The sequence below is a fragment of the Lemur catta genome, chromosome 15 (assembly GCF_020740605.2).
Source record: "Lemur catta isolate mLemCat1 chromosome 15, mLemCat1.pri, whole genome shotgun sequence".
In the NCBI taxonomy this organism is placed as follows: Eukaryota; Metazoa; Chordata; class Mammalia; order Primates; family Lemuridae; genus Lemur; species Lemur catta.
In genome coordinates, this window is record NC_059142.1 from 16,318,329 (window position 1) to 16,331,320 (window position 12,992).

Sequence of the window (12,992 nt, forward strand, 5' to 3'; positions counted from 1 at the left end):
GACCACATGATGTTTCCGTCCAGCTTGGAGGTTCTGATTCTCAGGAGGAATTCTCCTCACCCCAGACATGCTCACCTAATATTGCTCTGCTCTACCCACCCTCACCCACCCCCTTCTAATTTTAAGCCCTGGCTTAAAATTCATTCCCCAATATCTTCTTCTCTCCTTCAATCCTCACAATAATCCCAAGTAGCAGCAGCTGAACTATGCAAGTCATCACTTTCACATCTTGAGACCTTGCTAAAGGAGGAATCCTATAATTGCCACGAGGGTACGTTACCCCTAAACTGCAAATCCATCAGTTATTTCCAGAAATCTGAATTTTTCTAAAATTTTAAATCAAGGTTTTTCTAAAATCCTAAATCAAGCCTTTTCTAAAATTCTATGGGCTAAATCTCACAGGCCTATGAGAGCAATTCAGTCCATTTCAAAGTCTCTTCCTTTTGCCAAGGGAAAGATCCCTTAAAACACCAAGGACAAGGCAGAGGCCAACAGCAGCAAGGGAGAATCACCCCCCACTCCTCCCAACAAACACACTTTCTGTTGTAAAGATTCTAAACCCTGTAAACTAGGCTTCTGTCTGGGTGGGTAATTCCAGTTTTTTTTTATCTTGGACAGCTTCTCTCTGTAGCAAGGAACCTAGAATGTTGGGAAATAATTTAAGTTAGTCTGGCCGGGCGCGGTGGCTCACGCCTGTAGTCCCAGCTTCTTGGGAGGCTGAGGCGGCGGGCGGATAGCTGCAGCTCGCCGGTTCGACACCAGCCCGAGCGCAGTGAGACCCCGTCTCCGTAAACAAAAAATCACAAAAAAGACCAAAAAAATACTCAAAACCAACAAAACCCAGCCGGGCGCTCTGGCAAGCGCCTGTAGTCCCAGCTACCCGGGAGGCTGAGGCACGAGGATCGCTCCCAGCCCGGGACCTGGAGCTTGCGGTGACCCAGCCTCACTGCACTCTACCCAGGACACCGAGTGACACTCTGCCTCCACAAAAAAAAAAAAAAAAAAACAAGAGTTAGTCTGGTTATCAGGACGGGCTGGAATACTTGTGCTGCATCCCCTAACTCTAGTTCCTGTTCAGTTACTTAGCTCCCTGACAACTGTGGGTGAAGGCAAGATAGGACTTGTGACCTTTCATTAAAGGAACAGGCTTCTTGTCTTGTAGAATTAGGAAAGAAGTCAGAAAGCAAGGGTGGGTGAGGTGGTGCTGGAAGTGGGAGGAAAATGACAACAGGTGTGGGCAATCCTTAAAGTGTCTAGGAACAACTAGTTGCACTTCCCAAGAGCAAACCAGATGGACTGCTTAGGCCTTGGCTATAGTTACTACAGAGTAGCATCAATCTCAGAAACCCTGCTTAGGCCTTGGCTATAGTTACTACAGAGTAGCATCAATCTCAGAAACCCTGCTTAGGCCTTGGCTATAGTTACTACAGAGTAGCATCAATCTCAGAAACCCTGCTTAGGCCTTGGCTATAGTTACTACAGAGTAGCATCAATCTCAGAAACCCTGCAGATGGGGTCAAGTTAAGAAGAGGCACCAAGGCCTCCTTTGCTTCAGTTTGGGACATAAAATTTCCACCAAAAATGTTTGAGTGTATATGTTCACATATGCATAAGCTTGTCCTGGGCCTCACAACTGGAGACACCTCCCTGCTTGGAGCTGCCCGGGAGGCTGTGTGGACCAGGAAAAAGATGCTCAAAATCCAAATCACCACTTTATTGTGTAGCAATCACAGGGGTGCCAGTCCCTACTTTTCCATGTAAACTTCCTCTCATCCACAGCTCTCTAGGCTTTTTCATGTTTGAGTATCAGAAATCACAGGCAAAGTAAGGCCTTCTGCTCCCCTTTTCTCAAATACAGGACAGTGCTCACATAATTTGAGTCCTGAGAATTAATAGCTATCTCTTAGCTGGTTGTGATGAGGAGCACGAAAAGCAGTGGAGGTGCCAGGAGAATGCACAGATTACAGAGGCTGCCCCAAGGGGAGATGGACCGGTAGAGACATTTGTTGATCTTTCACTCTGCAAACTGGTCCAAGAACTTGAGGTAGGCCTGGCGCTGGAGTGCGGACACTGGAATGAAGTGGCCACCAGAGTGGGTGAGGGTGATGGCTCCAAGGAATCGGCTTGCCAGTTGCATACTCTCATGAGAAGGGATGACTCTGTCAGTGTCCCCAAAAACATGGAGTGAAGGCAGTGACAAGGGGCCCTGCAGGATGGGTTCTTTGAGGCCAAGGCCCCGAGGACAGAAACCAGACACCAGGATGATAAATCTTGGCAAGGGGAAGCGGGGATCTCCCGCCTGGCCCAGAGCACACACAAGAGCTGCGAGTGCAGCACCCTGGCTGAAACCAAGGAGCCCGTCAAAAGGCCCCAGCTTGTTCAGTGCCTGTGCCACCGTTCCCAGGGCCTCCTCCAGACCCCTGCACACTGTGGGCTCTTCCAGCGCGGAGAAAACGTCTGCGTCCTGCTCTGAAAACCACCAGCCTCGAGGCTGCTCCTCCGAAGGGCAGCGCCCTACAGCGAGATAGGACAAGAGAACGGGATCAGGGCAAGGGGAACTTCAGGGGGAAAGAGATGACAAGAGGAGGGAGGGTTTGGGGATGACAGAGAGGGAAAAGAGAGGGAACTGAGAGGAGAAAGGCCAGGGGAAATGTGGTGGGGAATAAATGGACCGGCATGAATTGGAGACAGGGAAGACGGATGAAGGTGGAAACCTGAAAGGGCAAGGGGCAGTTTGAGCGAGGGAGGCTGGGATAGGGGAAATGCGGGGTGTGGGCTGGGTGGAAGGAATGAGGAGAGGGCACGGGGTGGGGAGGTATGCTGAGGGGTCTTGAGGGAACAAGGCAGAAGAAGATAGTGAGTGCATTTCCGGAGAAGGACTCATCTCACCGGAGTCTGGGCCGGCACCCTCGGGGCCCGCCGCGTGGGGAACGGGGTGCGGGCCACTGAGGCACACGAGCTCGGCGCGGCCCCGCAGCGCCTTTCTCAGCGCTCCAGTCTTCTCGCGGAAGCCCAGCTCGCTCTGCCGAAAGCCCGCCAGGCACAAAACCCGCAGGGGCCGCTTAGCCGCCATGGTGCCGGGCAGTGCGCCACAGAGGCACCGGAAACGATCTTTCCCCGAGCGGAAGTAGAATTACATGAGGGGAGGAACCAAGAGCCGGCACCACCCTGAAGGCGGGCCTCGGAGCGAGCGGGCGTCCCCATGACAACCGGGAGGGGTGGGACGCGGCCCGAGCTGGGTGGGTACCTGGAACCCCGGAGCGTGTCAAGGAGCGAGCGGTCCCACCTTCTCGTCTCCGCAGCTGCAATCCTCGCTAGCCACGGCTGGAGAGGGGCACGTGGACCCCTCCTGCACCTGAGGTCGCAGACTTTGGTCAGGGTCTCGCTTCTGCAACATCCTCCGATCCGCTCCCGTGCATTTCCCGGCCCAGTCGCAGGGCGGCGGCCTCGGCTCATGTCGCCAGGGAGGCGGCCCGTGCCAGGGCGGCGCCCAGGGCTGTCCCTCCGCCCTCCTGGAAGTCCCCGCCTACCTCCCCCAGCACTAGCCGGCCCCGGGCCTGGGGGGGCCGGTCCCGCCCATGGTTCACAGTCCAGGGCCCCAAGGAGCTGCCGGCATAGAAGTCCATCGGGTAGGGCTGCTGCCACGAAATGTCCCTCAGGGCCACAGCCGCCTAGGGGAGGAAAACAGGACAATAACATTTACCAACATTTTTCTGCGCTTGGATTATTGAATTCAATAGTCATAATGGCCTATGAAGAATATATTATCCCCATACCACACAAGGGAAATGTGTGGCCCAGAGAGGTTAAGGGACCTGCCCAAGGCCACACAGCTAGGAAGTGGCTCAGCTGGGGGATTCAAGACAGTCAGTCTGACCAGAACCTATGAAGATAACTTACATGCTACCCACCCACCCCACTCCACTTCAGAAGCCTCCCTTGAGAAAAAGGTACAAAACCCACTCTCTCCGGGGGATTTCCAAAAACTTGGTGTTACCTCATAAGGTGTCAGCAGTGGCTTAGGGAAGGCTGTGCCCCAGTCAATGGAGAGACGTGGACATGCCACCTGCACCCACCTGGGAAGGAAAGCTAGGTCAGACCCTAGGTCTCCTCCTCTCCTAGACAGCATGCTGAAGAATATGACAGTGTCCCCAACATACCCATTAATTAATATAATTTATTAATCCTAAAGTAAAGACTGTCACCTACTGTTGTTTAGAATACTACAGTGTTTCTTATTTTCTCTTGTTCCTTACACTATGAACTTGCTAGGGCAGCTCATTTGTGATGGTAGAAACAAATTTAGTGCCTAATACATTGCTGGTGTCAACCACCCCTTGAACTCAATGTCACACAGAACAACAGTGACGTTGCCATTGGCTTTCAGCCCCAAAGCCAGACAAAGCAGGTATGACCCATAGCCAAGGATAACCCCTGCTGAGTAAATGCTCTGTAAACATTAATATTTCATGACTATGGAAGCTATTCCCATCAACTCCAGCCTTCAATATGTGTGGGGCAGGACCCAGCTTCTAAGCTGCTTTAGCCAGAGTCAAAGCTAGGTAGCTACGGTGGGGAAACTTACACATCCACCTCAGGAAGTAGGCTAAGCTTGCTGGGGAAGATCTCAGAGAGCAGCAACCTCACAAAGGGAAGTCCCAAGGCTTGGAGTCGAGATTCCAGGTGCTGTTAAGAGAGGAAGGCAGGGCTGGGGTCCCCATGATCAAACAGCCAAAGTTAAATCCCTTGGCCCACTGATTTTTCCAGCTGGTTTCCAGTCAGTCCCCTCCTCCAGAGGCCATCCCGAGCCCTCTGACCTCCAGGATCTTGGGACTGCCCTGGCGGCCCAAAGTGCCCAGAATAAGGCCCCAGGATTTAGCCGAGCGGGCAGTGGCTATGGCTTCTTGGCGAGCAGCCTGCATGCGCTGGTGGTCATAGTGCTCTCTGGACAGGACTTTGCTGTATGGGTCGTACCTGGAAAAGAAGCTGCCAGGGTCACTGTGACAGCCACTCTCAGGACTCCTGCTGAACACATAGCTCCTAACTCAGCTCCTTGGGATCCTGAAACTTCAGGCCCCGTGCAGGTGATTAGGAACAGAGGCAAGAGCAGGGATTGCTATTGGGAAGATCAATCCCACAGCTGGACCCAGACAAGAGTTGGGGAGGGTTTTAGGACCTCAGTGTGAATCCCAAGGGATGGGTGGACAACAGCAGTCCTGGGCCTAATGCCCAGATCCTGGCCCCAAGTACCTCAGACCCTTAGGGATGGGGACTGTTTAGTGGCTGGGGAATGAGGAGGTTTCAGCTGACTGAGGGCCTCAGTGGCAGGGAATCCCACCCCTTGCCAGCCGGTCAGTCCAGCCCAGTCCTCAGTACCTCAGTACCTCAGTACCTCAGTGCCTGGCCCCAAGTACCTCAGACCCTTAGGGATGGGGACTGTTTAGTGGCTGGGGAATGAGGAGGTTTCAGCTGACTGAGGGCCTCAGTGGCAGGGAATCCCACCCCTTGCCAGCCAGTCAGTCCAGCCCAGTCCATACCGGTAAGTGGGTACGTGGGGGTTGGCAATCATGACAGACTCCAGATGGAAGCGGCCATCTCCAAGATACCTGCAGGGCATGGAAAGGAGGCTGTAAGTGTGGTGTGAAGCACCAGAAGAGGCACTGGCTGGCTTTTGGAAGGGGGGAGGACTGAGTTTTCAGTCCTGACTGCGCTGCTTACTGTGTATAAACTGGGACAAGCCATCATTTCACCTCTTGGGGTCTTGGGTTTTCTCACGGGTAAAATAAGGAGTTTGAATTGGATGACTGGAAGGTCCCTCTAGTTATGTAATATAGATTCTAAGAACCACCCCACCCCCACCTTCTGGAGGAAGAGTAAAGGAGCAGTCAAGGCCATGGTAAGGCCAGCAGGGGCTCCAGGGATCCTAATTTGGAAGTTGGGGAACAGATTGTCCCTTACCAAGATCAATACAGATGTGGGAAGTAGTGTTCAAGGTGTCATCTATGCCGTAAATGAGGCTGCAGGGTGTACACTGGCTACTCTTTGCACAAACTAGCTCTTGTGTCGTTACTGAGTTACAACAGCTACTGTTCATTGGGCTTATGCCTTCTATGTACCAGGCCTGGCCTAAGTATCTGATGTGAATGAGTTCACTCAGTCACTTCTAATAGTCCTCCAAGATATCTATAGTGTCCCCATTTTACGAAAGATACAACTGAGGCTCAGGGATGTTAAGAAACTTGCCCAAAGTTATCCAGCTATTAAGCAATGTAGCTGAGGCTTAACCACCAGGCTTACCAAGCATGCCCTAGGAGATGCTATGTGTAACAGCACTTTCTCAGGCCATGGAAACCCCACAGCACAGAATATAATCGCCTGCAGCAGCTCCTTCTCTCCCTCTTGGAGACCACACCTCATTTTGATGAGTGGCCCCCACTTTTAACTTACACAACAGCTTATACAACACCCAGGTTATCCCTTGCTCCAACACACACCCTGAAGCCCCCAAGAGTAGGCATCTATGAGCCCAGAGTTATGCAGGCACTGGCACAGGGGGCATCCCCCTGAGGAAGCAGGACTGCCAGGTCTGGGCTGGGGAAGGCCCTGATGTGGCCTGTCTAGGAGCAGGGGTGTCCTGTGTGGGTGCGGCAAGGCCTGTGGGACCAGCATCCAAAGGCCCAGTGCTAGGACTGAGTCAGGGAGTGCCCCTCCCTCCCTCCCTCCCATTAGCTAGGAGCGGGACTGCTCCCCTCCCCAGTCCCAGCCGGGGGAGCTGTGGGCTCTGAGGCTGGCTGCATTCACACAACATTAAGCATTTCCATTACCTAAAATAATTAGGCGGCAGGAGACACGCTGCTTCTGCTTGTTAGCTGTCCGGATGCTAAATTAATGGGGCTGCAGCCTGGGCGTGCCCATCCATCTTCTCCAATTATGTTCCCACCATTTCCAGCCCACCCTCATCCCCCCATCAGGCCCTCTAATTCCTGCCCCTACCCTGGGCATAGCCTCCTGGAGAGTGGACTGAGCACTGGAGAGAGAGACAGTCAGCCTGAAGTCTAGTCCCTGTTTGGTCCCCACCTTGCAGTATGACCTTGGGCAAACAGGTAGGGAGTGTTAGACTCCATTTCTCTCCTGTATGATAAACCTCGGGTTCCCTCCGAGAGTACATTTCTTATGTCTCTATGACTTAGCCCCTATTTTTAACTTACACAACAGCCTCCACCTCTTTGGGCAGCCGAGGGGACGTGCAGCCTAGAATCTCCCCAGGGGACAGGGGCTTGCACTGTGGGACACTCACTTGATACTCAGCTTTCAGCTCCTGGGCAGCTGCCTGTAGGGATAATGAGGGAAGGGAAGCAAGTGGCTGGGGAAGAAGGGACAGGGCCAGAGGAGTGGCCTGGAGCACCCAGCATGAGGACCCGGGGCGGCCTGGAGAGTGGGTGCTGTCTGCCTGCCGGGATGCTGAGGACCCTCCCTCCACTCACCTGCAAGGTTGACACAAACTGAATGGTGCTGACCAGAGCAAGGACACTGGCTGGGGGAAAGGTGAGGCGGATGGAGTCCAGTAGGTGTGTAGTGTCTATCCGGATGTCCACAAAGATGTACAGCACCCGGAAGTCTTGGGCCGAGGTGTCCATGGGAACTGGGGGAAGGGCAGAGTTCAGGAGACTTTGTTTTGGAAGGCAGGAGGAGCAGAGGGCCTGGCCCAGGCTGAGGTCTCTAAGCAGCCAGGACCAGTGGCTTCAGCCTGAGGGTAGAATGAGGAGGTACGGGAGGAGGGGGTCATGGGTCCCCTAGAAGTTCCTTCTTGGTCAGCCTTCTCTGTCCCTCGGCCGGGGGCCCAGCCTGCTCTACCACCAACAGCCTTTCAAACACCCGCATCTGGGACAGCAGCACAGTTGCCAAGGCAACCAAATCCAAAGGCAAGATCCACCTGCAGAGCAGGAAGGCCAAGGCCATCCCAGAAACCAGAAGGGACCTTGTGCCTGCAAGCAGGACAAGAAGGCATCGCGATGGAGAAGATTAGCATGCAGCCTGCCTCCGGCCAGCCCTGCCAGGCCCAGGTGTCCTGGCCCACCATACCCAGGCAGCTGTGGCCGTAGTGCACCAGGAAGTCAGCTCCAAGGGCCCTGGCAGTAAAGTCATCCACACAGCAAGCCCCGTAGGTCACATCACCCATCACCATCACTTCGGCCTCTGTGAACCTGTGGGGGCAGGGATCGGGGTAAGGAATAATGGGACAGTGACACAGGGGTGAGGTGGGAGAGAACTAACCCTGTGGAGATGTCTCAGGGCCCAGCTCCTCTCTCCCTACCTCTCTCAATTCCTTGGGTTGGCAGCTGCCACTTCTGCCAACAAAGAGTAGGAGGGGCACAGCTGCTACCTCCCTCAGCCCTGGCAGCAGCTCCTGGAACTGCTGCCGCACGAGGACGGTCTCTGTAGCACCCTGATTCCTCTGCGCAGGCTCAGACTGCTAGAGGGACCCCCAAATCCCAGCCTGGCATACATGGGGTCAAACACAGACCCCCCAGAGCAGTGAGCATGCACACACATGCAGAGGTAGCCACTCCCATGCCCCAGCATGGCAGTGTTCGTGAACACGGATGTGTGAATACATACGGCCTCCTTCTTGCCTGGACCCCCACTACCTCCCCACCCTTAGGCAGGGCCCCAGGTGCCCAGCATGGGGGACCCATGTACAGCTCCCCCACAGCACATGGCACCACCCACACGCCTCATGCGTCAGGACGAGTGGGCTCTGGCCAGCACACGGCCATGGGATCTGCTGCCAGGCCTGAATCACTGGGGAACGGGGGTGGGTGGGGAAGACCCAGCACCCCTGAACTTGCCACAGGAACGGAGCAGGAAGACCAGCTCTTACCTGAAAAAGACGCACACCTGGGGTGTAGAGCCTGGCTCAGTGACTGGGGTCCCCCCATCCTCCCCCTGTGGGTATGGTGGGGGACACAGAGCTGCTGCCAGTCAGCCCCCTCCTCCACCCCCTTCCCCAAATCAGGCTGTGCACAGAAGCAGATTATTCAGCTCCTTAGAATGCAGCCCAGGCGTCTGAGTCAGCCAGAGCACTTAATTTTTTATAGATTAAAATGTATGCAAATTGGCCTGAGCCCCAGAGAGCATCCCCAAGGGGCAGAAGGGTGGGAGCGGGGATGTGAGTCTGTGGCACAGCAGGGGGAGCAGGATGGGGGGAGGGCAGCAGCAGGGAGGTGGGAGGTTCCCAGCACGAGGTGACCTCCCCTTTCTCCTTCCCCTCCTCCCTGTTCCTGTGCGGTTCCAGATGGCTGAGCACTCACCCCCCTCCCAAGGATGGCTCATTGTATTGAAGAAACTTAGAATGAGGAGGGTAGAGGAACTGAATACCTTCTCCTAGGTACCTCTCTCCCCCTGCCAAACCCATCCTCGCCCTACCCCCCCTAAATGCGCCACAGAAAAAAGGTGAAGGTGTCCCCCAGCCAGACCTCTCACTGACCACTCAGCCCTTTTCAGGGTCAGCTCTGAGAATTCTTAGCTTCCTCCCAGGTCCTACCACCTGGTCTGGGCCCAGCTTTGAAGATACTGGGATTAACTTCTTCCTCTCTCCCAAATTTTTTAGGGGAGGGGAGATTTACAGGGACAAGCAGAGATCTCAGCAAGTGGGGAGTTTTGTTTTGGGTTTTTCCCTTAATGTGTAAATGGTTGTGGGAGGGGAAGGTGGAAGGCAGAGGTTCAGAAGGAACAAATGATGCCAAGAGGCAGGGCTGGAATGAGCACGGGGAGGGTCTGGCTCAGCTTCCTCTCCAGTGCCCCCCAGGCCTCACCTTTCCAAGATATCCACAATGGTGCAGGCGAAAAGGAGGAGGCCTTCAGGCATTTGCAAGGCCACTGCAAGACAGAGCGGAGACATGAGAGGTGGAGGGGTAGGAAGAAACTGCAGTGGGGACACTGCCCACTGTCTGGGCCAAGCAATCTCTCCACCACCATCCCAGCTCAATGCTTAGGGGCTCACCCTTCTTGGCCTGGGCTTGCTGGATCCTCCAGACGGTCTTGGGGATCTCGAAGTTGTAGTTGGAAGGCAGGACCTGGATAGCTGCCTGTAGCTGGGGGTTGTTCAGGATCTCAGGGGGAATCTGATTGGCCAAGCGGCCCCTAGGGGGCCGACCTAGGAGGAATATAAGGCCTGAGTCAGTGTCTGGCCTAGACAACAGCTAGATCCAGCTAAGCTGTTAACTCTACCAAGTTTAAGGCTCAGATCCCAGACACCAAGGGGGTTGGCCCAACTTTCTTCCCCACTGAATTCATTCTGAAGGATGGTACATCCATCCTTTTGTCCTTAAGCCAGGACAAAATCTGCATAATTAAATTCCATGTTGCGAGATTATTGGGAATCAAATACTTGAGCCCATGAATGGGATATGGGTCACCCCTTGCCTCAGGAGAGTAGGGATGCCACAGGGGAATGAGGAGCAAAGGGGAGTGAGTCTGCATCCACACAACTGCTCCTTGATAGAGAACAGCACTGTGGAAAAGCCAAGAGCCTAGCCAGTCCAGCCAGTCTGGAAAATGTCCCCCTTCCCCACCCCTTGACAACACCTTGAAGTTTTGAGGTTCTAGATAGGAGATCTATAAGCAAACTGTTACACATAATTTAAACTGTTACACTAATTTAAAAGACTGCCCTCTGAGTCCCACTAAGTATTAATTCCCACACTTTTTTCTCTCTTCATCTTTTTTTTTTTTTTTTTTTTTTGAGACAGTGTCCCACTGTACTGCCCAGGCTGGAGTTCAGTGGCACAACTATAGCTCACTGCAACCACCTCCAAGGCCTGGGCTCAGGTGATCCTCCCACCGCCTCCCAAGTAGCTGGGACTACAGGCATACACCACGCTAGGCTAATTTTTCCCTCTCCTCATTTAAAAGAGAAATAAACACCGTTCATTTAAGAGATTTAGGAGTTCCTTAGTCCCATCCTTCTTCCTTAATCCTACCCCAGGAAAAATGGAAAGAACACACTCTAGTCAGGACTATGGACATACAGATAAGGACAGAAAAGTGACCTTGCCCTTTAAGGGCTAGCCATCTAGTGGGAGCAAAAACAGGTATACAAATAATTAATTACAACACCCCAGAGAAAGGAGAACACATTGTCGCTCTTTAGCAAGGCTGCAGCCCTTACTCTGAACTCATCCTACTTCTCACAATTCAGCTTAGTTAAATCCTCAGTTATGTCTTTAGAGCCAGTCAGTTTGGGGATGCAAAAAGGCAAGAAATTAATTTATTCAACAAATATTTATTCAGCCTGTATATATGTGCCAGAATTTCTGCTAGGACCCCTCACTATAATAGGAAGGATCCTCCCAGAACTGAGCCTTCACCCACCGTGTAGGGGTGGGGGTGTAGTGGAGAACTAGCCTGCCTGGCAGGCTGGGGCCCTGAGACCAGGTTTGAATGTTATCACTGCTATGGTTTTTGGTCAGTTGTTTCAAAGGCCTTAGGCAACCAGCCCAGCCTCTCTGGGCCCCTCACAGAACCTCCTCTGACAGGCCAAGTCCCTAATGGTCGTTGGTGTGGGAGCCGCTCGCCTTAGCAGCTCAATGTGTTCCTTGGGCCAGTAGGTGCCTCCTCCTTTATCACGTGGCTGTGATCTTCTGTTTACATCAGTATTCCCAGGTACGCTGAGACCTCTGAGGGCAGAGACTGTATTCTAATCCCTGTGCCAAGCGCAGGCCTGGCATTCAGTGGGCGCTTAGTTAATGCCTAGTGAATGAAACCATGTGTCTCTTCCCTGAAAGCGTTTCCTGACGGCCCACTTATGGAGTGTGGACCGCAACTGGCTTGGCCCCTCCGCCCTCCCCGTGGGGTCTGTCTTATCCGACAACCTCCACGCGTCTGTCTGCCGGCCAAGGCAGGACGGTAGTTTCCGATTTGAGGATTACAAGATCCTAGGAGGGGCTGCTCTCAATAGCGCCCTAAGGCTGCAAAAGAAAAGATCGGTCCCCCTGGGCTCCGGTGACAGCGGCCCACAGAGAGTAACAGAGCGGACTTTCGGATCTAGCTGAGAAAGGCGCCGCCACCGCTAAAGGGGGCCGGTCTCGTCCCTGACTTGGGGGCCCCACCCCGAGATGTGAGGTCCGGAGGCCGCAGCGTTGCAGCACCCACCTCTGCCGGGGCCGTGTCGGCCGCCCTGCTTTGCTGCCTCGGACACAACCAGCGCCGCCATCACTCGCCCGCCCACGTGGGACCAAAAGACAACGCTGGGAGAACGCGGAGAGCGCAGACATTGCGATCGATCGCCGATCGGTCATCGAGGGGCGGGGATTCTTGCGGGGCGGGGACCATGGAGGAGGGGATAGAGGCGGGGCCATAGTGGGCCCCATCTCCGCCCAGAAGGTCTGGACTCTTGCTATTCCCTAGTAGTTCCCGACTAAGGCGGCTGCGCTCTACCAGCGACCCCGTCCCCCCTCCTCTCTCTGGCCTGGCCTGAGCTTGGCACTCTCGGACCAGTGCTCCCCTCTGTGCTGACACCCTGCACGAGTTGTACAAGCTGAGTCCTGTGATTAGGGACACCCACCAGGCCTTCCTGCAGCTTCCTTCCCAGTCACCCCTCGGTAAGCAACGGTTGGTAAACCGGCCACAGAGTGGGCCGCATTCCCTACCTCGGAGGACCCCACTGCCCGGCAGGACAGAACTCAGGGCCCACTAGCCCAGTTCCAAGTTGAGAGTCTTGGTGCAACTTTCTCGAGCTCCCCAGGTGCCCTTATCACCTTTAGAACTGACCAGGTAGTTCCGTAAAAGGTGCACATAGGAGGAAACTGCCACTCAGAGGAAGGCAGGAGCCTGAGGGTGCCTTCCTGGGAGGGTAGGGGAGCCTGAGGACTCCATTGCCTAAACCTTCTGGATCCTGGCCAGCCTTTGCCTGCCCCTCAGGCTTAGATAGCCTTTCTCCTAATTAGTGTCCAGAGCTCCTGGGACCCCAAAGAGAAGGCAAAGCAGCCAGT

At 54.3% G+C, this 12,992-nt stretch overlaps 2 protein-coding genes across 2 annotated transcripts; both read right to left on the bottom strand.

Annotated features, from left to right (window-relative positions):
- Positions 1-1,699: 1,699 nt before the first annotated feature.
- OVCA2 (OVCA2 serine hydrolase domain containing) lies at positions 1,700-3,237 on the bottom strand. Its single transcript, XM_045526134.1, has 2 exons — positions 2,890-3,237; positions 1,700-2,514 (listed from the first exon to the last, which is right to left on the bottom strand). Exons 1-2 carry the CDS (start codon positions 3,071-3,073, stop codon positions 2,015-2,017), a joined length of 684 nt encoding a protein of 227 aa, XP_045382090.1. The 5' UTR covers positions 3,074-3,237; the 3' UTR covers positions 1,700-2,014.
- On the bottom strand, positions 2,430-12,244 carry DPH1 (diphthamide biosynthesis 1). Its single transcript, XM_045526133.1, has 13 exons — positions 12,154-12,244; positions 10,004-10,156; positions 9,816-9,879; positions 8,083-8,204; positions 7,485-7,642; positions 7,209-7,330; positions 5,538-5,606; positions 4,818-4,974; positions 4,586-4,686; positions 3,998-4,076; positions 3,531-3,671; positions 3,248-3,355; positions 2,430-2,514 (listed from the first exon to the last, which is right to left on the bottom strand). Exons 1-12 carry the CDS (start codon positions 12,212-12,214, stop codon positions 3,266-3,268), a joined length of 1,317 nt encoding a protein of 438 aa, XP_045382089.1. The 5' UTR covers positions 12,215-12,244; the 3' UTR covers positions 2,430-2,514; positions 3,248-3,265.
- Between the last annotated feature and the right edge of the window lie 748 nt (positions 12,245-12,992).

Excerpts from the sequence above, each read along its gene's own strand:
- OVCA2 (XM_045526134.1), bottom strand. The coding sequence starts at position 3,073 with ATGGCGGCTAAGCGGCCCCTGCGGGTTTTGTGCCTGGCGGGCTTTCGG. Across the intron at positions 2,515-2,889 it reads GGGTGCCGGCCCAGACTCCG|GGCGCTGCCCTTCGGAGGAG; the intron begins GTGAGATGAGTC and ends ATCTCGCTGTAG.
- DPH1 (XM_045526133.1), bottom strand. The coding sequence starts at position 12,214 with ATGGCGGCGCTGGTTGTGTCCGAGGCAGCAAAGCAGGGCGGCCGACAC. Across the intron at positions 10,157-12,153 it reads CCGACACGGCCCCGGCAGAG|GTCGGCCCCCTAGGGGCCGC; the intron begins GTGGGTGCTGCA and ends TATTCCTCCTAG. Across the intron at positions 4,687-4,817 it reads GCAGTCCCAAGATCCTGGAG|CACCTGGAATCTCGACTCCA; the intron begins GTCAGAGGGCTC and ends CTCTCTTAACAG.